A 24,611-nucleotide genomic window follows, 5' to 3' on the forward strand; every position below is an offset into this window, starting at 1 on the left:
GCTGTATGATTCAACTCAGCTGTTTGCCCCTGTCAGCTTCTTTCTGCAGCGCCTAGCAATGTCTTTTTTCCCCCTGTTGTTTTTGTTTTAGGTCCAGTTTAGTTTGCAAAAAAATTTTGCAAAATTTTTCACATTCCCCGTCACATCGAATCTTTGGACGCATGCATGAAGCATTAAATATAAATAAAAAATAAAACTAATTACACAGTTCAGACAAAATCCACGAGACGAATCTTTTAAGCCTAATTAGACTATGATTGGACACTATTTGTCAAATAACAACGAAAATGCTACAGTAGCCATTTTGCAAAATTTTTTGCATCTAAACAAGGCGTTATTATTTTCGGAGCAAAGTAGGAAGTATGAGTCGAGCAATCTGTCTCTACATTTGGCCGAAAATTCGAACTGACAGGAGTATGTAGGTATCACTGCTTATGGTTCCGGTGCCTATTTAGTTCCCTTCCATTTTGTAACCGAGGACAAGGAGGCGAGGCGAGGCGAGGCTTGACATGCACACCGTCAAGCAGTACTCCGATCCGTAGCAGCCTCCTGGGCCATGCGATTTTCTCACTCCTGTCACCATCGGCACGTCAGCTTATCACTTTCATTGGTCGAGAGACTCCAATGCCCGTATGCCGACAGCAGCTTGCGTGCCTCCGTGTGCACTCCACCCGCGTGGCTGACTGCGGCAAGGCCACGGAAAACGTTCGTAGTGCGAAACGGGTCGTATTCGCTGGCGTCAGAGCAGATGCCGCCCAGTTCAGATTATTATTCTGAGATGGATTGATGCATCGATTCCTCCGTCCAGGACATTTTACATCCTCCTTTTCCAGGTGCAAGTCTGGATGGAGCGCACGACGAGGAACAAGAACAACGCACGCAGAGCTATGCACTCTGCTGCCACAACAACCAACAGACACGGAGATGTGCTAGTACTCCGTAGGAGTACGTATTAATCACCGGGCTCGGGTTCGGGCTCACTCATCGCGACCGGGGTGGGCCCATCGATCACCATCACGGCAAGGCGCTCTCTCTGCGGCTGCCTCGCCTCGCGCGCGTCTAGAAGATCCAATCCGGGTCGAGGGCTCAGTTCCATGATTCCATCCCAGGGCCTGTTTAGTTCACCCGCTGAATCGGCGCCGCCAAAATTCGGCATACACTGAAGCTACTGTAGCGTTTTGTTTTTATTTGATAATAATTATCCAATCGTTGACTAATTAGGCTCAAAACGTTCGTCTCGTAAAGTACAACTAAACTGTGTAATTAGTTTTTGATTTCGTCAACATTTAGTACTCCATACATGTACCGCAAGTTTAATGTGATGGGGAATATTCTTTTTACATAGTGCCCAATTCTAAAATCCAAGGGAACTAAACAAGGGCCCATTCCACGGACCTTTTTCTATATAAGCGGAGCAGGCAGAGGCCAAGCAATCCATCCACTCAACAACCACTCCAAGCAACCAAAGCCGGCCGGAAGCCAACCACTTGCTCGGGGGCCTAGGGCGTTCGCGCATTGCGGGAGACGGAACCGGAGAACATGGACCACGGAGGCGACGCGGCCAGCCCAACGACGGTGGTGGAGTTCACCGAGCTCGTCATGGCTGGCGCGGTCGAGGCACACTCACACATGAGCACCGGCACGATCCACGTCCAGCGCGGCGCTGCTGCCGCTCGCCGCGCCATCGTCGACGGCTTCGAACCAAGCGCGGCGGCGTTCCACGACTTCGCTGACCTCGCGCGCCATGTCGTGGTGCCTGTCGACGTGTCGTTCCACCTCCACCATGAGCCCGTACCCGGCGTGGCGTACCCCAACATCGGCGAGTTCTGGCGGCAGCTAATGGGCCTGGTCGATGTGGCGCTACTGGGCCCGCATCTCCCCGACGAAGTCGTCCAGGTGCTCCACAACTATGGTTACTCTTTTCTGCAGCCTCGCCCGCGCGCCGGACGTGGCGTCGTGCTTGTCGACCTGCTCCCCGGAGGCGGCCGCGCGGTGTACAACGGAGACTACGCGCTGCAGCCTCGTCCGGATGGCGGACATGGCGAGGTGCTTGTCGACCTGCTCCCCGTTCCCGACGGCGTCGGACATGGCGAGGCGTTTGTCGGCCAGCTCCCAGGCGGCGGCGGTGTCGCGGCGTATGGCGACTACGGCTACTACGCACTGCAGCCCCTTCCGGGTGCAGGACATGGCCAGGTGCTTGTCGATCTGCTCCCCGACGGCACCGGACATGGCGAGGTGTTCGTCGGCCTCCTACCCGGCGGCGGTGGCGCGGTGCACGACTACGGCTACTACCCGTGGCAGTGGCAGCCCCGCCCGGGCGTCGGAAGCGGCGAGGTGTTTATTGGCCCGCTCCCCGACGGCGTCGGCGCGGTGTTCGTCAACTCAGGCAGCTTCGCGCCGCAGACTCTCGCGGGCACCGGGCGCGCCGACGGAATCGCTGGCGCGCTCCGCGTCGCCAACCTCGGCGCAGGGTACGACGGCTCCGTGGCCCTAGCTTACGACCTCGGCGTAGGGTACGACAACCGCGGCATGGTGGCCGATCACCTGCGTCGTCTCCTTCCGTTCGTTGGAATCGGCGCCTCCTCCGTGGCTGTCAATGGGCTTGCCGCTGGCTCGGGCTCGCCGGCGGTTGCCTTTCAGCTCTTCATGCTGCTTTTGGGTGGTCTGTTTCTGGTTATCCTGCACGTGCTCCGTGTGTAGGCTCCGAAGCAGCCGAAGACTGATGGAGTATCATTATCTTATCTGATTACGAGCTGCGCTTAGATTTATTGGGGAATAATGCGGCATGTGTGCTGTGTTGGGCTTCTGGATATGGAGTCTGTTGCTTCGCTTGTTCAGTGTCCGGGCGTCATGTTTGGTCGAATTTGTCGTGTCAAAATCTACCAGTCAGCGAAGAATATGGTTTTGTATTTTCATTCTGCTAAAATTTGTTGTTTGTTTCCTTCTTGATATAAGATCGGGTATACTGCCATAATTGTTCACTGAAGTCTTGTTACCCTAATAAACATCATTAAACATAGCCATTATTGGACTCATTCTGTTGCTCCTGTCATCTTAAATGTGACAGACTAGAAAAACTAAAAAATAGATCTGTGGAAAATAGTGGAAAGCGACCCAACCAAAAGACTAATAGGAGTATATATATATGGAGAGGCTATTCTGTAGCCGGCTATAGAGTTTGTTATTCTGTAGCCAGGCCAACCGAGCGCACCAGATGCCCATCCGATCCAGCCGGCCAGCCCCAAAGCGTTACTGCTTTCCTTTCCAGCTGCATGCATGCGGGATCAACACTGCAGGTAATTGCAGTAATTAATGACGCTGGATATTTGGAATAATTATTTTCACGCCTTCACACGGTGCCATTGCCATGCATGCAAAGCGTGTACAGACGTGTTACGAGAATACGCAAAGCTGGTGTACTAGTACAGCTGGTGCCATGCATGCAAGTATTACGAGAATACTAAAAGCAAATACAAACCTATCGTATTCAGTAAATGATTTACTATGTTAAAAAAAAAGTAAATGATTTACTAGAAAATATATACCATTGATTGTGATTTACTAGAGTATATGCTTTGCTATCCTTGTGAATTTAACAACTATGATTTACGAGAATTTAGTGTAATTTACGAGAATGAACCTTGAATGTGAATTACGAGAACCGAAATAATTACGAGAATTCGAGTTGGCTTCATATGACCATTACATGATGAGTTACTTTGTTTAGGTTCTGGTTGTTCCATGTAACTAGTTGGCCAGTTACGAGAATGAATGAAGTCTAGAACTATACTATATTGTAACTGAGACAATGGTTTACCATGAAATAATTACGAGAATTCGAGTTTCTTGATACGAGAATTACATGAGAGTCAAATGGTTCATGATAAATAGTTACTATAGTATTAAGACCATTTTACCATAAGACGGTTACGATATTTTAAATGGTACATACGGTATATATAGCACCAGCTTGTACCGGGCGAATCATATATCTCAACGTCACAAGATGGTACCAAACTGCTTCGATAATTACAGGTCCATGGCTGTAGGCGACAGCAAGTACAGGAATGTATATATTTATTTACTATAATTGAATGGTCAAGTTACCCATTACCGCAATGCAAGTCAGCATGATTTGACGTCATGATATTCAGACGAGCCTGTTACTGTAATGGCATAGAAAATGTACCATGCATGCAAGTTTACGAGAATAGATTATGAGCTTTAATTTGTCTACTAGGCGCACACAAATGTTCGTGTTACGATAATATTAGAATATACCTTGTCCACAAAAAATAGTAGAAAAATATATTCTAGTTACTATAATTAGCACGCAAACGTTCGAGTCGCACGCAAATGATCTTGTTACGATGAATTTCTAGTTACTATAATTAGTGCGCCAATGTTCGAGGCTCACACAAATGATCTTGTTACGATAATTAGCACGGCAATTTAGCACAAATTGACGTCAGATGGTTTCTAATAACTAGTTACTATAACATCGAATACAGGAAAAAGAAAGCTTTATTAGCAATTAGATTAATTTACCGTAATCTCAATATATTGTTACCATACTTAGCATCGGGAGTTACCATGTTTCGATATGATGATGATACAGGGAGCAGTTACCATAACAAATAAACAAATTTACCATAAATTAATCATGATAATTCAAATAGTATGGAACAGTAATTAGAATGGATAGTTACAACAATTTTATATCAAAGCTTGCGATAGTACACCGTCGTTCTGGTGCAGCTCGTCGTTGGCCACACGTAGCATGTAGGCCGTGGCCTTCATGAACCGAGCAGCAGATCCACGAGCGGAAGAAACTAGCTGCAGATGCCAAATCCATGAGCGCTCATTGCTGGGACTGCTTCTGAAGTTCTGGGACGACAAACAACGAAAAATCAGAAGGTGCCACAGAGCCGGAAACATGGCGAGGCGCTCCTTTTTCACCAGAGCCCAGACCCAACACGTACCGCTGCCGGCCGGTGACGATCTGCTCAAAGTGCCGGTGTCCCCATGGGTGCTCCATGCTCCAGGTTCCGTCGTGCAGGGGCAAGCAAGGGACGACACCGCAGCCCCAAACGCAGCTGCTCGCCACTCGCCGCGGGGAAGCTCGTCGGAGGTGCCGGGAGCTCACCTCATGAAGACGGACGAACAAGAGCAGACCGGAATGGCGGAGTCGCCAGAGCATGAATCGGCGGCAGATCCAGAACAGGAGCCAGACCGGCACCAGCTGCGACACTGGTGGATGAATCGGCATATGCAGCGAAGAGCAGCGCACTGCAGGCCGAAGGACGGCGGACGGAATGTCTGTTGCAGGCCGAAAATGAAGCAATGTGATTGATCCGGAAAAAAAGGAAGCAACGTGATTAGAAGGGACCCATGCGGTGGATGAATGGACGGAGTAAGGGATTGAATCACGGCATGACTCCATGCAAGCATTGATTAGAAGGGGACCACGGACGACCAAGCCAAAGCCACGCGCCGGTGACCATGGTTCGCTGGTGATAGTTTTGGTCTGGCTACAAAATACGGTATTATGTAGCCGGCTATAGACTAATAGTTCTATATATATATATATATATATATATATATATATATATATATATATATAGAACTACTATCCTGTAGCTGGCTACAGAATAACTTATTCTGTAGCCACTTTGAGTTACGATAATTACTATGTTATTTTACGAGATTATAGTAACTCCTTACTAAGTGGTTTAATATAACGTTATGGTAAATATCCCCATGTATTATAGTAACCCAACTATCGTAAATATGTATTTATATTATGGTAAATTAGTATATAAAATTATAGTAAATGGAGGTGGCTACAGAATAACTTATTTTGTAGCCGGCTACTGAATAGCCTCTCCCTATATATATATATATATATATATATATATATATATATATATATATATATATATATATATATATATATATATATATATATATATATATATATGCTTGCTACATGCTGTAACGATGAGGAACAGAATCAAAGGGCCAGATTGTAAGTAGAGTAAATCTTGGACCGTTTGATAAAAGACGGCAGCATTGTAATGTAATGTAGCAGTATATTTTCGTCTTGGCATCAACCAGACTTAATACTAGGTTCATTTTGGTGCTAATGTTGTCTGCAACATGATAGAATAGACAAATTACACATATGGATCCGTGATCTGTGAGATATACTTATTTGAATGTTTAAAGTTGTGAACGGGTAAAATGTGTGGTGCTGTGATTAGCTAAAAGGAGAAGGCCTCTCTCCCAAAGTTGCAGAATCAAATGACTTTGCCATTTAAAGTGAGGTAGGCCTCTTCTCTTGGCGACCACATATCTTAGGCCTTGTTTAGTTGGTGAATTTTTTTGGAAAATAGTATTGTAGCATTTTTGTTGTTATTTGGCAATTAGTGTCCAATCATAGTCTAATTAGGCTTAAAAGATTCGTCTCGTGAATTTCGTCTAAACTGTGTAATTAGTTTTATTTTATATTTATATTTAATGCTTCATGCATGCGTCCAAAGATTTGATGTGACGGGGAATCTTGAAAATTTTTGCAAAATGAAGTGCAACTAAACAGTACCTTAACTTCAGTTGACAACTAAATAGTCTGTTTGCTTGGTCGTAAACGATCGTAAATTTTCAGCTAGAACATTATTTTTCTCTCACACCAAACTAGCCTAATAATCTATGATCGTATACGATCGTATCAGCACCAGCCGAACAGGCTGAAAGGAGTTAGCACGAAAGCCTTTCTGTGGCTGATAAACCGGCTGAAGCTGATTTGTTGCGAGAGAAAAGTAACGTGTCATGATAAGTTTAAGCAACAGTGCGCATTCTCCGTTGACAAGATTTGTTTTTAGCGAAATTGACGAGGTTTGCTAGGCAGGGGCCAAGACAGTCAATTAAGCCTCTGCTAAAATCCAGTAAACATAGTAATCCTGGCCCGCTGGCCCACGCAAGGAGGAAACGAAGAGTCACATTAAGTCGCGTGGCGTGCTGGCTGCTTGGTGCTGCGGCTGTCGGGTGTCGACTCTTCTCCTATCTCATCACCATCTCCCATCTCGTCGTACGGAGGCAAGCCGGCAAAGTTGAGCGGAGGCGGAGCGGAGCGCCGAGCAGACTGGAGGCCGGCTAAGCCGTGAATTCAATGGTGTTTTTTTTTTCTTTTTCTTGAAACAATATCTTGGTTTCTTAACCTTGTCGGCAGTACTAGCATGCCTTACCGGTTGAAATACAGATAGTCGGTAGTACTAGCATGCCTTGCTTGCTTGAGCATGACTCCCCCTGATTCTAGCATTTTTATTCTTTCCTATATGTCCCTATATGGTATAAGGAAGCATACACAAATAGAAAAAAAGCGGCTTCGTTTGGCTGGCAGAATTTTGGCTGAAACTGGCTGAAAAACACTGTTCTGACTGAATTGTTGTGAGAGAAAATACTGTTCCGGCTGAAAAAAGAAGCTGAACAAGTCGAATATAGGGTAAGCTGAAAGGGTGAAAGTTATCACAAACCGATGGCTCCGCAAGGAAAAATTCGATTCCTTGAGAGAGCTGAAAATGCAATATTAATCCCTACTAGTAGTAGCAGTACCACAAGCACAAGCTTTTGACCACCCGAAGGCATCACACAAAAATTTTATCGTCAGGGAATAACTTAAAGCAGCTATCAATTGCGCCTCCAGATGTAGCAGGACAAAGAAATGTAAAGGGACATTCAGGCAGGGAAGAGGAAGACAAGGGCAGGCAGGCACCCAACGGGAGAGCGAAAGAATTCAGTTCCAATCCTTGCCAATATCTGGAGTATATTTTCTCAAGCGTGATCTCGGGAATCATACATCGAACCTCGACCGATTCCTGAATCGACAACATTCCCTCAAGTCATGAATTGCCAGTCTGACCGCCAAGCCAATATGCTATCACCGAGCCTACTTCCTGAACTGGGCTGGGTGTTGCATGTAAAGATCATCCGATTGAAGGGTCACTGTAGTGTGACCGTGTGAGTGTCTCTCTCTAGTAGTAGTTGCCATGTAGTATAGAAAGCAATAATATGTCTTTTGAACAACCGGTGTCAGTACTTTGTATGAGCAATTTGGTCAAACGCAACCGTTGTGTGTAACTTGATGAACATCATGTTTTTTAGTATCGGATAGTGGGACATCACGACCCACTGACAATGACAGGGCGTGGCATCGTCGGCGGATAGGCCTCCGGCAAGGAGCCGTCCCTGTCACCGCCTGCAGTGTCGGTGGGACCCGCACAAAGAAAAAGAAAGGCCCGACGACCATGAGGGACTTCCTCGGTCTCTTGTTCTCCTCTCTTCGCCTGCTGTAACCCGTGCTTTTCCTTGGCCTATAAAAAGAAAAGCACGACACCCCACTAAGGGGATCGAATCCACGAGCATCACAACACATCACACTCGAAACTCGAACACATAGCCGAGCAGCAACCGAGCTCTCGGCACCCATTCGTTCTTTCTACCAGAGACTTGGGACCCGTCCCTCTCTCGCCCGTTTGTAACCCCTACTACGAATTTTTAGTGCTAGTAACACGAGCAGCAGCAACGAACTAGACATAGAGACATTCTGCCCGAACCAGTATAAACCTCGTGTCCACTTAGCATACCATCCGAGCCAGACGCACAATATTAGAAATTTACTCGTTGGTGTTTACTCGAAACACCGACACAAATATTGCACGTATTTTGGATAAATCCATACAAATTTGCAGCACGCATTGGAACCCATAGACCAGCACGTACGGACGCATTGGCCGATGGGATTATGGGAGTGGGCGGTGGCTGGTGGACCAGGACAGCGTGCACGAACTTGTGGTTTGGAATCATCTTATTGCAGAGGTAATATTATCTAGATATAATTTGAGTCTTGGAGGCGTTAATCTCGTCTGGGTGAATATATTTGGGGTTTTATTTACTTCTATGATCTATGTTAAGATACTTGAATATAATTTAAGCTTTGTTTTGAGATACACTTATATGTTGCTTTCACAACGTTTGTTTTATGGAGACATGTGTGGGTCCCAGCCCGAGTAGTTTTTTTTTTTTTTGCCTCAACTCTTCGAGTATAAGTTATAGTTGTAGTATCTGAACGCACAAACCAACTCGCACCACCACACACACAAACTCACACACACCAACCCTAGTGTGCACGCTAAACCTACACCTACACAAAGAGACTGCTCGTGGCTGAGAGATATCCGAAGTCATCTTGGCTTCGCACGTGATGGGCACGTCACCCTGACCATTATGGCACATCCACGTGTGAGGCTGTATACAGGACCTGCAAAGGAGAAAAACCCTGTGAGACACGCGAGTGTCGAACCGGAGTTCAAACTCACGCCCAGCCGCTGGCAGCGAGCAAGCCAACCGAGCTACGCTCGGTCCTCCCACTGAGTAGTTGCGTTTGCGGTTGGTTTCTTTTTTTTTTCTTTTTGCCTGGCTTCCTCTTTTTTGGTCGTGCATCTGAGCCTGAGTAGTTGCGTTTGCGGTTGGTCCCCATCCGGAAGCTCTTGTCCCCGTCCCCATCCGGAAGCTCTTTCCCCCCAGTTTCCACGGGGACACGGCCTCCGTCCCCAACCACGCCAGAAGCGGGCGCCGCGCCGGCATGGTGTCACGTTGGTTTGGGTTTCTTCAAGGCGCTGGATACTCTGTGGGCCACATGTCATTTAAAGAAGGGAAACCGATGGTATAGCAGCATGGGCCCACCCCGCTCTATAAAATCCCACACGGCCACACTCCACACACCCAGGCAGGCAGGCAGGCAGCATCTCCTCTCACCGACTCACCGGGCCTCCCCTTCGCTCGCCCACATCCGGCGTCCTGCAGCAGCGTTTCGTCCTCACTCCTCGGCTCCTCCCGAAGCAACGCCTTCGTCTCCGCCCGGTAACGTTCCTTCTCCGACTCATACCGATTTTTATTCGATTCTAATTTTGGCCGGAAAAGAGTTTCGATTTTTTTTTGTGTGATCTCACCATGTCGCCGTGCCGGTTGATCGATTGGTCTCGGTTGCAGTCCACGGCGCCGGCAATGTCGCGTTCAGAGATTTTCCCCTTTCCGTCACATGAGCGCATCACGTCCTTGTTCCATGATTCCTGCCCTGCGAGCCTGAAAAAGCAAAGCTCTTGTTGGTTTGTTGCTTCTCAATTAAACAGGGACCACGCCTACGGTGCCCCACGCCGCCGGCGATCAGAACTCCGGGAAACAGGGCGATGTCCATCGGCCTCACCATCATGCTGCTTTCTGTGAGCGCGGGCATCCACTTCGGCGACGGCGGCTTCGCCTTGCTCATCTGCTTCACGGGGGTTCTCGCCGGCGCCAACCTTGTCGCCGTCGGTGTCCGCATGGTCGACCACCTGGTGCCCACCTTCCCTGCGGTATTCGGCGGTGCACGTGCTCTCGCAGCGTTCGTGCGCCGCAACACCGCCGTCGTTGGTCTCATCATGGCTTCCTCCGCCTTCACCGTGGTCTCCGGCGAGGCTGGCCCGGTGCTCTGCTTTGCCATGTTGGCGTTGCTCCTGCTAGGAGTCTCTCTGATCAACATGGGAGCTCGTGGTGAATAACTAGTTTTCAGTTCTTGAATGTATTGATCCTAAATCGGAAATTAGCCATCGCCGCCGCCGCTGCTGTTGCCACTGCCCCCTGCTGCCGAGCCAACTTGTGAATTGGGCTTGGCGCCGATTGAAAACCCACCACGCCGCGTCTGTCTTAAACCTAGTACTGTCGCTGGAGAATCTCTGTCATGTGTATCTGCTTTTGCTGGAGTAATAAACTTGTACTGCTGTAGTGTAAGCGTTTTTCTTTCCTACTTGCCACTCTCATCTGCCAAATGCGTTCATGGAACAATTTGTGCTAAGCAATATGAATTGACCCTCTTTATTTATCCAATCCAGTTAATACATGCTTTATCCTAGATCTTGCATCAAAAAATAAACAGGACAGCAAGTGTAACACGATTATAATAAGACAATCTTTACGGTGACGCTGCTTACAGGTCATCCATCCGGACGGACGGACGCCGTACAAGTTGCTCGCTTGCTTTGCGCCTTGTCCGCGCCACCCCCACCCATGTTGCCTGCTCGCTCAGCGCGTTGCACATCTCTGCTCCAGGACGGACCCCGCCCTCGGCCTGTGCCCCCGCCACCCGCCCGCACCGCGTGTCTCCGCCCGAAGTTGCGCCCCCTGTCACGGATGCGCTCTATCCGCCTGCTTCTGGCTCTGCCGAGGTTCGTGCCGTCAAGCCTCCATTCGTCCGAGCAGTAAGCAGATGCTATGCTGAAAGCGCATGTTATAATAGTATATTTCAAGTGTTTCAGATATTTCAGAGGTATGTTGCAAGTGTTGTATGTAGATGTTGCAAAAGTTGATCAGGATGTTGCACATGTTGTACTGTCTATACATGTATGTTTCAAGTATTTTTAGTTGTTCCAAATGTTTTATCTGTTCCAGATGATGTTGCAACTGTTTTATCTGGATGTTGCAAAAGTATATCTGCATGTTGCAAGTATATGTTTCAAGTGTTTTCAGGTGTTTCATACGTTTGTTTGCGAGTATTTTATCTGGATGTTGCATATGTTTGCAATGGTTTTAAAAATATTTCTATGTCGTTTTCGCAAGTGTTTCATACGCTTGTTCAAGTGTTTCATTTGTCTTCTTTTGTATGTTGTAACTGTTGCATCTGGATGTTTAAAACTAGATCGGGTGTTGTAAATGCGTGGAAAGTGGCCGGCGCGCGGACGACGTTCCAGGCGGCGTGGGCGACATTCGGAGATGCGCGGGGCCACTGCTGGTCCGCTTTCTCGCGAGCCCGGTTTAGTATACTCTTGTTTGTTCCCTCTGCGTGGCCGCCTCGGAACACTAGTGTCTGTAATCTTTACTGACCAGTAGATTTTGACGCGACAAAAATCAAGCAAACCTGTGCCGTGCTCCCGCAGCGTAGGTGCGCCACAACGCCGCCGCCGCCGCCGCCGCCGGGCTCGCCTTGGCTTCCTGTGCCGTCACGGTGGTCGCCGGCGATACAGAGCCCGTGCTCTGCTTTACCATGTTGGCTCTGCTCCTGCTCGCGGTCTCTCTGATCAACATTGGAGTTGTTGGTGAATAAACGGAAGATAACCACACCGTTCTCTGAAGCCCTGAATTGCCACTCTGTTAGGAAGTTAACCGCTGCCGCTGCGACTGCCCCTGCCCCTGCCCCTGTTGCCGGGTGTTGCAGGTGTTGAAAAGCCACCACTACGTTTCCTGGAGAATCTCTGTCATGTTATATATATATGCTTTTGTTGGAGTAATGAAGTTGTGCTACAGTAGCGTAAGCGTTTTTCTTTCCTACTTGCCATGCATACTAAAACTATTTCTTTCAAACGATGATGTAAGTCAGTAGTACTGTAATGAGCATTCGCTCAAATGCAATCTGTAACTTGAACATCATGCTTTGAGTATCTATTTGCAAATGTCCTAGATTTGTTCAATGAAATTGTACTCAACTAAAGCATCCATCACGAGATATTATCAGAGAACGACTGCGTTGATTCGAAGCTTTTGACTAACAGCTGTAAGCCTTTTGTTTTTGTTTTTGTTGTGTCACTATATTTGGCTGACAAAAGGAAATTACGGCAGTGCTGAAGCTGTCCGCCTGTCCCTGCTTATGCTCCTACTGCTTTCAAGCTTGGGAAGGCCGTGTTTTTAATAAATAATGATCCCAAAACTGCAGGCAGTTGGTAGTTAGTGTGTCCAGCAACGGGAAAAAGAAAATGCTGTCAGGTTGCTCTATCATCATCAATTCATATATTGTTCGTCCCTACAACTACAACTGTTTCGTCCCACCTGGCCACCCCACTCTTCTTTTGAGGAATATTATTCCAAGTTCCAACACGACATAATCGGCTTTTGCTGAATGAATATACCCGGCACGTTCTGGCTCTGGTGCGACGACGATCGTGAACCAACCTGTCAGGAACCGCGATGGATTCCTGACCGGAATCAGAGTTTGGACGCGGAAAAGCAGAGAACTCGGCAAGAAGAGCAAAAACTGGGGCGGTAGAATTCAGTTAGAAAGAACTGTTCTGTTGTTCGTTGCCGATGACAGGGAGGATCAGCGGTTATATACTCCGCCTGATCACCGGCTACGCCAGCTACAATGGATGGCCTCAGGCCCATTACACGGGTCAAAGACCAGCTACAGCAAACAGTATGCCGGGCCACCTTCTGCTTGCTGACACAAGCCCACCGGCTCACTGGCTCCGCACATACGCAGCAGCAGTCCGTTCTCGGCGGACTCGATGGCATAGACACCCGTAATCATGGCCAGAACCCATGAATACACCCAGTCTTTGGCTGCCTCACTGATCGCTCACGGACACGGAGTCACGGTCACAATTAAATATAGCTACACGAGATCAGATCAATCACATCGCATGTGTCGCATTGGCATGGATCCACGCAGTCGCGCACACGTTAGAATGTCACACTCGGTCGGTCCGAAGTCTCGTCCCACCAGGAGGCTCAAAAGTCTGGTCTTTCTATGCGACTCTGGTGTCTGGTCGTGGTGGCCCCGCTGGTGCACTAGCTGTATCCATGGCCTTCGGCCTGTGCAAACAAGCCATGGACCTGATCTCTTCCTTCCGTCCAGCGACGAAATGGGTGACAAAATAAGTATCATCATAATTGCAGTTATACAACAGAATTCCATGGGCTCGAACTCAGGTGGTATTTAAATCCAGGGTTAAAGTTTAGGGTATCACATGTGAGTGCTCGGATAGTAATAATAAAATAAATTACAGAAGTCCTCGGTACTCCGCGAGACGAATTTATACTATAGCACCACATTGACAAATCATGGACTAATTAGACTTAAAAAATTTATCTCGCAAATTAGTCACCATCCGTGCAATTAGTTATTCTTTTAATCTATATTTAATACTCCGTGCATGTGTCAAACATCTGATGTGATATGGACTAAACTTTAGAGGAGGAACTAAACATGCCGTGTGGTATAAAACCCTGTAAGCGAGAGGGAAGGCTTTAACGGATCCCCTCTCTGCTGCTGTTCTTGCTTCCTCTCTCCACTCCTATATTTTTACTGGTACAAACGAATTTAAAACGGAAAAAGGCCAGGAATCATATAAAACTAGCGTGGGTGCCCACGCTTCGCGTGGGAAGGAGGTGGGAAAAAAATGGGTGAATTTTTTATCGGGCTGACACTGTTTCTTTTGGGGAAAAAACTTATCGGTCGCTGAATGAACAGTACGCGCCCGGTACTGTTGATCTGCCGGGTTGTGAGTCTGTGGAAACGCCGGATGAACAATGCACGATGATGTGAAAGGCCTCAAATTTAAAGTTCTTATATAGATTCATTGCATATCAGGACGTGCTTAAGTTGCTGAGTAACCGTTGCCTCATCTCGCGCCTCTCCTCGCCAGTTCGGCTCGCTTAGAGCATATGTAATAACAGACTGTCGTTAGGCTTTATGTGAGGTGGAGAAGAGAGAAAAAAATAAGTGAACTTTAAATTTATACTCAGCTGCTGATGCACAAGAACTAGGAAATTTTATTAAGAAAGAAAGAAAAAATAGATCATAGGTGAGCCTACTACTAAATAAATAGACACATATATACGTAGACTATAAATATACATACAATTAGACCCAGAAGAAAATTAGCCTTGCTCTTATACTAGCGAGCGAAAACGGTGAGAATTGGTAGCTCCAAAGCCAAACAACTAGCTCCATTCTGCATTCTCGATAGTACCCAACAAAGTAGCTCTGACTTTATTCCTATCCCCACCACAATTCTTTTCTTCAAATGTCACTTCCCGAAGTCTCAACATCTGTGTCTGATATGGGAGATCTGAGCACCTATTGCTCTCGGCTACAACGCGCTGTGGGATGGGAGTTTCAGCTTGCCTGAATCAAAAAACGGGTAGCTGATCAAAGAATGAAAACGCACCAAGTAGCCTATTCTTCAAGGTTTTGTATGTAGTGGAGCCTGTCTATACAGATTTAAGTTTATGTCCAAACATTCTTTTAATAGTAAACATAATGTGTCCATCCGCTCCACGACTATACATCTTCTTTGTGACTTCGTAATCACAAGATTTGTTCATCCAGTTCATAAGCATTCAAAAAGATAGGCTGTCATAGAGATGAATATGTGACGAAGCGTGCACTCACGGAGGTAAATGTGCGCCCGGCCGCGTGGCCGTTGTTTTGTTACTCGGCGCATGTCGCTGGGTAACTCTACCCAGCGTGCAAATAGACAATGACGTGTTCAATAATTGATCATTTCCTTGCACAACAATCTACAAACGGAAGCCAACGCCGGCTGCCCATGTGACGAGACTAATCAGTGCCCCCAGAAACTTTGCCTCACGAAACAAGACTAATAAGACAACATAGAAATAAACGTTAGGCTTCCTATTTGGATGATAAAATCACTTGCAAGTTCACATCAGTTCTTTTAGCAAGGCAACAATGAAAAACAAAAATACAGTCTAGCTAATAGTGGGACATTCTATGTCGCACTAAAGATCACGGTGGGTTGGGCATAACAGACATTAAAAGTTAAAAACCAATGACTTCTAAGCAAATGGTTATTTACATTGCTGAATGAGAAGAAAACTGGCGGACATTACTCAGGAATAAGTACCTGAGCTCAAAAATATTTGACTCAGGCTCAAATTAAACCTAGGGATTCCCAATTTTGAAAAGGTCATTTGAAGGCTAGGGATGATTTTCGAGGACGTGGGGCATTTACGATAGAGATCTCTTTAGGATAAGAGACGACTCACAAACCAGATTCTGGGAAGATATACAAACCAGATTCTGGGAAGATATATGGATATGCTCTACAGTACCCCTGGAAGAACAATTTCCTATCATGTATAATATTGTCTATTATCCTCATGCTACTGTTGAGGATTTTCATGATTCAAAGGCCTCTTAATATGTCTTTTCGAAGAGCCCTAGCCAAAGACAAATTAATTGTTTCACATAACCTGGTAGTGAGAATAGCCAATTTTCAAACGGTAAAGATGGTTTTAACTAGGATTTACATAATCATGATCACAATAAGGTGTAATTTTAACAAATAATAATTTAGCAAAAAAAATAGAAGGATAACCAAAAGTGTTGTTTCTGTAATTGCTATGAAACAATTAAACATCTATTTTCGGATTATCAACATGCTAAGACAATCTAGAACGTAGTTCATATAGCTACCGTGTTATGTCCGCTGAGATACATATCTCATATGTGGAGAATGGGTTCAAGGGCATAGCAAGGGAGGAGAGAGAAAATCTTTTTTTTTTTGGGGGGGGGGGGGGAGGGGGTATTTGGGTAATTTGGTGTTCACATAATGATTTTGTTTTTCAGAAACCTTTTTTTAGGCTACCTTCAGGAGAACCTATTGGCTACGCTTTTGAATGTTGCTGCAACATGACGCTCACAATGCACGCACACTCACCCCTATTAACGAACGTACGCAAAACATACCTCTATGAGCACATTCGAAGACTGGGCCGGTAAATCATCGAGATTGACGAAGTCTAAAACAATTAAACATCTGTTTTTGGATTGTCAACATGCTAAGACAATCTAGAACATAGTTCATATAGCTGCCCTGTTATATCCACTGGGATACATATCTCATATGCTGGAGAATTGGCTAAAGGGCATAGCAAGGGAGGAGAGAGAAAATCTTTATTTTGGGGGGGGGGGGGGGGGGGGGGGGGGGGGTGGGGGCGGGTTTATTTGGGTAATTTGGTGTTCACATAATGATTTTATTTTTGATAACCCTTTTTTCCAAGCTACCTTCAGGAGAACCTATTAGCTACGCTTTTGAATGTTGCTACACCTTGACACTCACAACGCACGCACACTCACCCCTATGAATGCACGCACGCAAAACCTACCCGTATGAGCACATTCGAAGACTACGCCGTCAAATCCTCGAGATTGACGAAGTCATCACAGGCGCCTAGCTATCAACGAGAAACGTCGCCTATCACTGAAAGCACAAAGTCGATAAGTCCTGCAATATTCGCTCCCACGGAGAGTCGAACTCAGGACCTCATGTGCTGCGGAGGCTCTTGTAATCACTAGGCTATATGTCCTTTTGCAAAACTTTGTAAGAATTGACTGTGTACGTTTGTAGAAACAAGAATTGTTCTTTTTTTTTTTCTAAAAAAAGGAAAATCTGCAGAACTAGAAATGAAATGTTTGTACCAAAATATAAAAAGGTAGTGCTGGTGCTGTAATATAATTACGACACTATATTATGCAGGTAGCAGGGTGTAAATTTGGTATAGGTAAATGAAAGGAGAAAGTGGTTGTGCGGCGCGATGCGAAGAACCATCCCAACCTTAGATCATTTTGGAATGCAAGATTATCAAAATACAGGAATAGAAAAATAGAGGACTGGAATACTACTTGAGTAAGCAGTAGTACTAGCCTAACGGGGGCGTTGCCCGTTCCAGTTATCATCATAATTAAGCCTATTACTGTAGGGCTGTTTGGTTGGTGCTGGTGCCCTTCCGGGAAACCTTTGCTACAAACAGCATCCGTATGCACCTGAGGTCCGATCGGACTGGCAACTCCGGCATTCCGGCATTCAATTCAAGCGTAAACCAAAGAGCATCCGTATGCGTACCCGACCACCCCTACGCCTGCGCGTAAGAAAAAAGCGGCCGTGACGGCAGAAGGAAACTGGCAAGCAATTCCCCAACTGAAACGATTCTCCGCGACACCGCACTATAATCGTCACTGCCTCGCATCAATTGGATCATAACTTTTGGCGTACGTCCTTATCCTATAAAACAACATCATGATTCGCGGGTCGTGGGTCGTGGCCCAACCAAAGGATCCAGGAGCAACGTGAAGAAGAGCAAGCCAACGTCAGCTTCGTGCCACGCGACCCCACGGCCACCTCCACCACCAACTTGGGTAGCTAACGGTTGTTAGTTCTTATGATCGTCTAGAGTAGATCTAACGGGTGATTCCTTTATAATTCGAGATAAACAAGTCTAGATCCGACCTAGAACATGAACCAGAGAGAGAGCGAGGGGTGCAGAGGTAGCTGACCATCGGTGGGCTTAGCGGAGGAGCTCACCATGGCGACGGTGCAGCACGGGTCAGTGGCGGCGCGGTGAGGTCCAGAGAGTGGCGGTGCGGGCGACGGTTCTCCAGTGTTCTATTCCTGGATTACTCTGATATATGCCAAGTATTCCAGTAACAAAAGCTAAGTCAGGACATGTACATACTTGAGTAGCTTCCTACAGCTGAAGCATATGGAATCGTTTTTATTTGATCGATATCATATTAGTTCCTGGGACATTGGAATTCCCCAAAACTGTCGCCCTTGACAATAGGAGCAGGTGAAGACTTACACGCATGCATACTGTATTTCTTTAGAACCTTTTCTAAGTACGCCTTTTGCGATAATCCTAAAACCCCCTTTCTTCTATCTCGGTGAATCTCTATCCCTAAAACGAACGAAGCTTCACCGAGATCTTTCATGTCAAAATTTGAGGACAAGAACTTTTTCGTCTCCAGTAGTAAATTAACATCACTACTAGCGAGTAAGATATCATCCACATACAAGATTAGGAAAATAAATTTCTCATTCTTGAACTTTGTATAAATGTAATTGTCCTCTACATTATTTTTAAACTCAAACGTCCTTATCATTCCATCAAACTTTAAATACCACTGTCTAGAGGCTTGTTTTAATCCGTAAATGGATTTTTTCAGGCGTCATTCCATACGTTCTTTTCCTTTTACGATAAAACCTTTTGGTTGTGCCATATAAACATTTTCATCCAAATCCTCGTTAAGAAATACCGTCTTTACATCCATCTGATGTAATTCTAAATCGTAGTATGGCACTAACGTCATTACGATTCTAAAAGAACCCTTGCATGAGACTGGAGAAAATGTCTCATTGTAATATATTCCTTCTCTTTGCGTAAAGACTTTTCACCACAAGTCGCGCTTTAAATCTTTCCACATTCCTTTTGGAGTCATATTTAGTTTTATAGACCCATTTACAACCTACTATCTTGACTCATTTAGGAATTTTTTTCTAAGTCTCAAACATCGTTGGTACTCATTGATCTCATTTCATCTTGCATGGCTTCAAGCCACTTTGACGAGTGAGCGTTTCTCATGGCTTCTTTAAATGTGGTGGGATCACTCTCCATTTGAAATTCTTCACATTCATAGACTTCCTAGTCATCAAGAATTGCTGGTTTTCTGACTCTTTGAGACCTTCTGAGGGCCTCATTAGTTGGCGCTTGTTCCATATGGGGCCGTTGTTGCTTTTCCTCATGTGCGATAACGGATTCTATAGGATCCTGAAGGACAGGTTCCTCGTGTTTATTTATTGTTGCCATTGGAGAACTAACAACAGGTGCTGTCACTGCAGTGTCCTGTACTGTTGGTGCAGCAACAATAGGTAGCGAGAAAAATGGCTCCTGAACCATCGGAGTGGGCGCGTATATCCGCTTCTCCTCAAAGTTAATTTCTCACGCTACCATGCTCCCCCCTGACCATATCATCCTCCAATAACATAGCGTGTCTTATTCCTACAAACTTTGTATGTCTGTTAGGACAGTAGAAACGATAACCTTTTGACTTATCTGGATAGCCAATGAAATGGCAACTAACTGCCTTGGAGTCGAGCTTCCTAATGTTTGGGTTAAATACTTTAGCCTCAGCTGGACAACCCCACACATGTAAATGGTTAAGTGATGGTTCCCTTCATGTCCACAACTCATATGGTGTTTTGGGCACCGACTTACTTGGTACTCGATTGAGAATATGAATGGCGATTTTTAACGCCTCTATCCACAAATTTATCGGTAAAGTGAAGTAATTTATCATACTTTTCACCATATCCATTAATGTACGGTTGCGTCTTTCAGCTACTCCATTCTGCTGAGGCTCGCCCAGAGTAGAGTACTGGGCAACTATGCCATTTTCCTGTAAAAACTTTGCAAAAGGTCCAGGAACTTGACTATATAGGGTATGTCGACCGTAGTACTCCCGCACGGTCGGATCTTACTACCTTAATCTTTAAATTGGGCTGATTTTCTACTTCAGCCTTAAATATCTTAAATTTATCCAATGCTTCTGATCTTTCTTTAATTGAATAATCATCTGTGAATATCATAAATGAATCATAATCATCCACACTTTTCACAGGAAAAAGATCACAGATATCTGTGCGAATTATTTTCAAAATTCCTGCGCTTCGTTTGGCGTCTTTCTTTATTTTCTTAACATACTTTCCTTTAATGCAATCAATACATTGTTCTAATGTCTAAAAATTCTAATGGTGGAAGAATTAATTTCTTAATCAATCATTCTATTCTCCCCCTCGAAATATGGCCTAAATGACAGTGCCATAATTTCGATGAGACGTCATGAATTCTCTTCCGCTTATTACTTACATTCATAGACGAGGAGGCATTCTCATTATTAGTGCTCACAACATTCATATTCTCACAAAGTGATAATAAATAAAGCTTATCTTATCGGAAGGCAAGACCAACACATTTATTATTAAACACAATCTTACATTGGCCATTACCAAAATGGCAATCATATCAATCATCGTCTAAACATGAGACACTTATTAAGTTTGTACGCAAAGAGGGTACATAAAGAACATTTGAAAGCTTAAGTACAAAGCCATCATTTAATTCTAATGGGAGGTCTCCAATGGCTTCAACTTCAGCTTTGACTCCATTTGCTACCTTAATATGTCTTTCTCCTCTTTGCAGGGTCCTCCTCGTATGGAATCCTTGTAATGAATTTGCAACATGAATAGTTGCGCCTAAATCAATCCTTAAAGTAGATTTTGCATAACTTAAATACAAGGACTCATCTATAAATGTAATAATGTCCTTATTTTTTCTAATCAGGTACTTCAGGAAGTCTAGACAGTCCTTCTAGTAGTGTCCAGTCTTGTGGCACCATCTGCAGGTGTCCTTATCTACTTGAACATAGTTGGATTTCAGATGGTGATCTTTTTGTGGGGCCTTTCCTTGTTGTTTAGAGGAGTAGCTATTGTCCCACTGAGGTTTCCCTTGTGGTTTAGCATTCTTGTTGTTAAAGTTCTTTTTATTTTCCTTCACATGGTTGACGGAGTCACCATGTGAGCTCTTAAGCCTCTCATCTTCTTGCACACACATGGCAATGAGCTTCTCAATGTCCCACTTATCTGGTTGAAAGTTGTAATTAACAACAAAGGTTTCATACTCTTTGGGCAAAGAAGTAAAAATCAAATGAATTAGGAAATCATCCTTGAGCCCCAAGTCTATTAGTTTGAGCTTGGATGTTGTGTTACTCATCGTCAATATGTGCTCTCTTATCCCTCCACCAGTGTATTTTTCATTGACTAACTTCTTAATGAGAGTGCTTGCATAAGCCTTTGAAGAGCTAGTGAACTGACTCTTCACCTTCTTAAGATACTCACGCCTTATTGGATCCCCAATGGAGCCCTTAATCATCATCAAACACTTGCTGTTTGAACTATCCCACTTCGCACGATCAAGATCGTATGTCATTTTGACTGATGCATGGTCACGCTGCCGAGTAGCGAAAGCTGCATCAGTCTCATTTGCTTCCCACACCGGATCCACTGGTTCAGTGGGATAGATCATTGTCAGACAACACAAGTGCTATCACAAGCTTCTCTCACCATGTGTTATAGTTGTTTCCATTGAGAGGAGGAATGGATGAGATAAACATCATTGGGTTGTATCCTAAAAACAACGTCAGAGAAAGTGAGAAACATTTGACATGATAATTTCATGCTGTAATTTAACGTTGGTCAAAATTAAAACATACAATGTGCTTCTACATTAACTCTACATCACCGTTGGGCAGAAATAGAACTAATATATAAAACTCATAAATAAATTTATAATATTGTTATCATCAACGTTGGTTAGAAAAATAACAATATCATAATTTAACTTAAACAAATATGACTACTCCTCTAATTAAATTTTCCCGTTGGTTCCAATTTAATTAGAGGATGAAACATTAACATAGCAGTGGAAAACATCGAATATTCTTGAAAATGATACTTATTTAGAAGCATCACTGAGTACTCATCTACTCTCTAAACAAATTATCCCGTTGGTTCAAATTTGAGTAGAGATGAAACATCTAAACTTAACAAATTCATCAAAATGTGCTTCTAAAAAGGAATAAAACAAAACAAGGAAGTTACTGTGCATTTGGCCCAAGGCCCATCGCGCGTTGTGCGCTGCCACAGCCCAGCCGCACGCGCCGCCCTCCCCATCCCCAGGCCGCAACCTAGGCCTAGGCTAGGATTTCTCATTCCCGCTTGGGCCGTATCTGGCCTAGAGCTTTGCCGACCGTCGGATTAGGATCGACGGTTGTCCACGCACTTTGGCGAAACAAAAACATGCCGTGGCCACCCCCTAACCCTAGCTCATTTCTCCCCTCTCCCTCACTCAGCGTGAAGCAAGGCAGCGGCGGCCACCCGCAGCGTAGCCGGAGGAAGAAGGCAGCCTGAGCGTGGTGTCCTCGGTCGGGGCTCACGCGCATGGCGACGAGCACGGCTCGATCGTCTTCCCGCATGCCGGCAAAGCGGCGGCGGGTACTTCTTCCCGCGCTCGGCGGTGTCGACGGCGGCGAGGAAGACAAGGTAGGTTCCTCCTCCTTCTGTCCTTTCCCCTTCTAGGGTTAGGGTTAGTCTATTTCTGCTCGATTCGAACCAATCGATTCATCTCCTTCTACTTGCTAAAAAAACAAACTACTGGATCTAGATCTACCACCTAGGAGGCAACTGATACCATTGTTAGTTCTTAGGATCATCTAGGAGTAGATCTAGCGGGTGATTCCTTTTCAATTTAGGATAAAGAAGCCTAGATCCGAGCTAGAACATGAACTAGAGAGAGGATCTAGAGAGAGAGAGAGAGAGAGAGCGAGGGGTGCAGAGGTAACTGACCATCGGTGGGCTTGGCAGAGGAGCTCGCCATGGCGACGGTGTCAGTGTAGCCTGGGTCGGTGGCAGTGCGGTGAGGTCTAGAGAGTGACGGCGCGGGCGACGACGAGTCGAGGAGGACGGTGGCGACACTTCCCTCCGCTGCTGCGCTCCCTTATATCGGTTAGGGTTTGTCAGTGGGGTGCCTTGGCAAAACTAGTGAACCTTGTACCATGAGCCGCCGACCCCACCTCTTTATATAGCGTAGTGCGATAGGGGTCCACCAACCATGATTTGGTTGGGCGCCCTCGATCAGGATGCGGATCATGGCCCAAGTTGGTTGTTGGTGGAGTTCAACCTAACAACGGTGATCCATGTGGACCACCACCGGGAAGGCTCCTGCGAATCCTGGCTGAGCAAAGTCTCTACTTCCCTATCTACCTCATCCTTGCTCCATGATTCTTGCCAACTTTATTTTTATCTGCTTCCCTATCTTTAGTTGTAGACCACTTAATCTTATTCTTCGTATAGCACTCATCAATGATAAGCTAGTAAAATTGAATGCGTTGGTCGCAAAAGTAGCATTTGTGCAATTAGATGACCAACGAGACTTAATTATATGGAATCTCAATAACAAAGGTTCTTTTACTGCACAATCAATCTATAAACATTTAGTAAACCAAACTGTGCTTCATGTTCATAAGACCATTTGGAAGTTGAAATTGCCCCTTAAAATTAAGGTTTTTATTTGGTTCTTTATTAAGGAGGTAATTTTAATTAAGATAATCTTATCAAGAAGAATTGGAAATGTGTTGAAACTTGTTGCTTTTGCAACAATAAAGAAACTATTCAACACTTATTTTTTGATTGTAATGTGGCATGTTTTGTTTGGAGAGTGGTTCAGGATGCTTTTGGTTTACTACCACCAAAAACACAAAATATTTTTTTGGGCCTTGCCAAAGACAAGTTGACTCTAAATTGTGATCCCAAGTTTATGTGGGAGAAGTGCAATTATTTGGTCTATATGGTTGAACCGAAATGTAACACCCTTGGTGTTACACCGTAAATCATCTACTAAAACACGTCATGAGCATCATACTTATGTGGCAATGCATGTGATGAAATGAGTAGGTGAAGCATTGCAACTAAAACGATCAATAAAAATGCAAAACGAAAAGTTACTCCACGATTCGTATAGTTATCAAGTAGAGTCGTAAACCAATTTTTATTGAACAAAAATGCTATAGAACTTATATAGGGGACTTGTCGAGAGGAGGTTGGTGATTGTCTCCGGCTTCGATCGAGGTGATTGTGAGGGGTCTTGTGCCTTCCCCGGCGGAGCGTCGAAAGGTAACTCTAGTGGATTGCTCGTGTTATTGAGTTACCTCACTTGTGGGTAGGTTCTTGCGGTGTCCAATAGTGTGGACGAGGTTCGTGCAACACCTCTTAGCCGCCAAACCACCAAATGTTGGTCGACACAACGGGGACTAGTGTGCCGGCAAGCATGTGAACCTCTGGAGAAAAATTGATTATCTCTTGCCCTTTGGTATTCTCCCGGTGATTGAATTAGTATTCATCTTGTGATTGATTCACACCTCTATGTGGCGGTATAATCACCCTACTCAGTCC

At 45.2% G+C, this 24,611-nt stretch overlaps 1 protein-coding gene across 1 annotated transcript; it reads left to right on the forward strand.

Annotated features, from left to right (window-relative positions):
• The first annotated feature begins 1,458 nt into the window (after positions 1-1,458).
• LOC136472055 (uncharacterized) lies at positions 1,459-2,969 on the forward strand. The gene has a single exon (XM_066469789.1). The coding sequence runs from the start codon at positions 1,540-1,542 to the stop codon at positions 2,698-2,700; it is 1,161 nt and encodes a 386-aa protein (XP_066325886.1). The 5' UTR covers positions 1,459-1,539; the 3' UTR covers positions 2,701-2,969.
• The last annotated feature ends 21,642 nt before the right edge of the window (positions 2,970-24,611 follow it).

Source organism: Miscanthus floridulus, chromosome 8, assembly GCF_019320115.1.
Source record: "Miscanthus floridulus cultivar M001 chromosome 8, ASM1932011v1, whole genome shotgun sequence".
Classification (NCBI taxonomy): Eukaryota; Viridiplantae; Streptophyta; class Magnoliopsida; order Poales; family Poaceae; genus Miscanthus; species Miscanthus floridulus.

What these genes read in the sequence shown, in the direction of transcription:
- LOC136472055 (XM_066469789.1), top strand. Translation starts at nt 1,540, where the DNA reads ATGGACCACGGAGGCGACGCGGCCAGCCCAACGACGGTGGTGGAGTTC.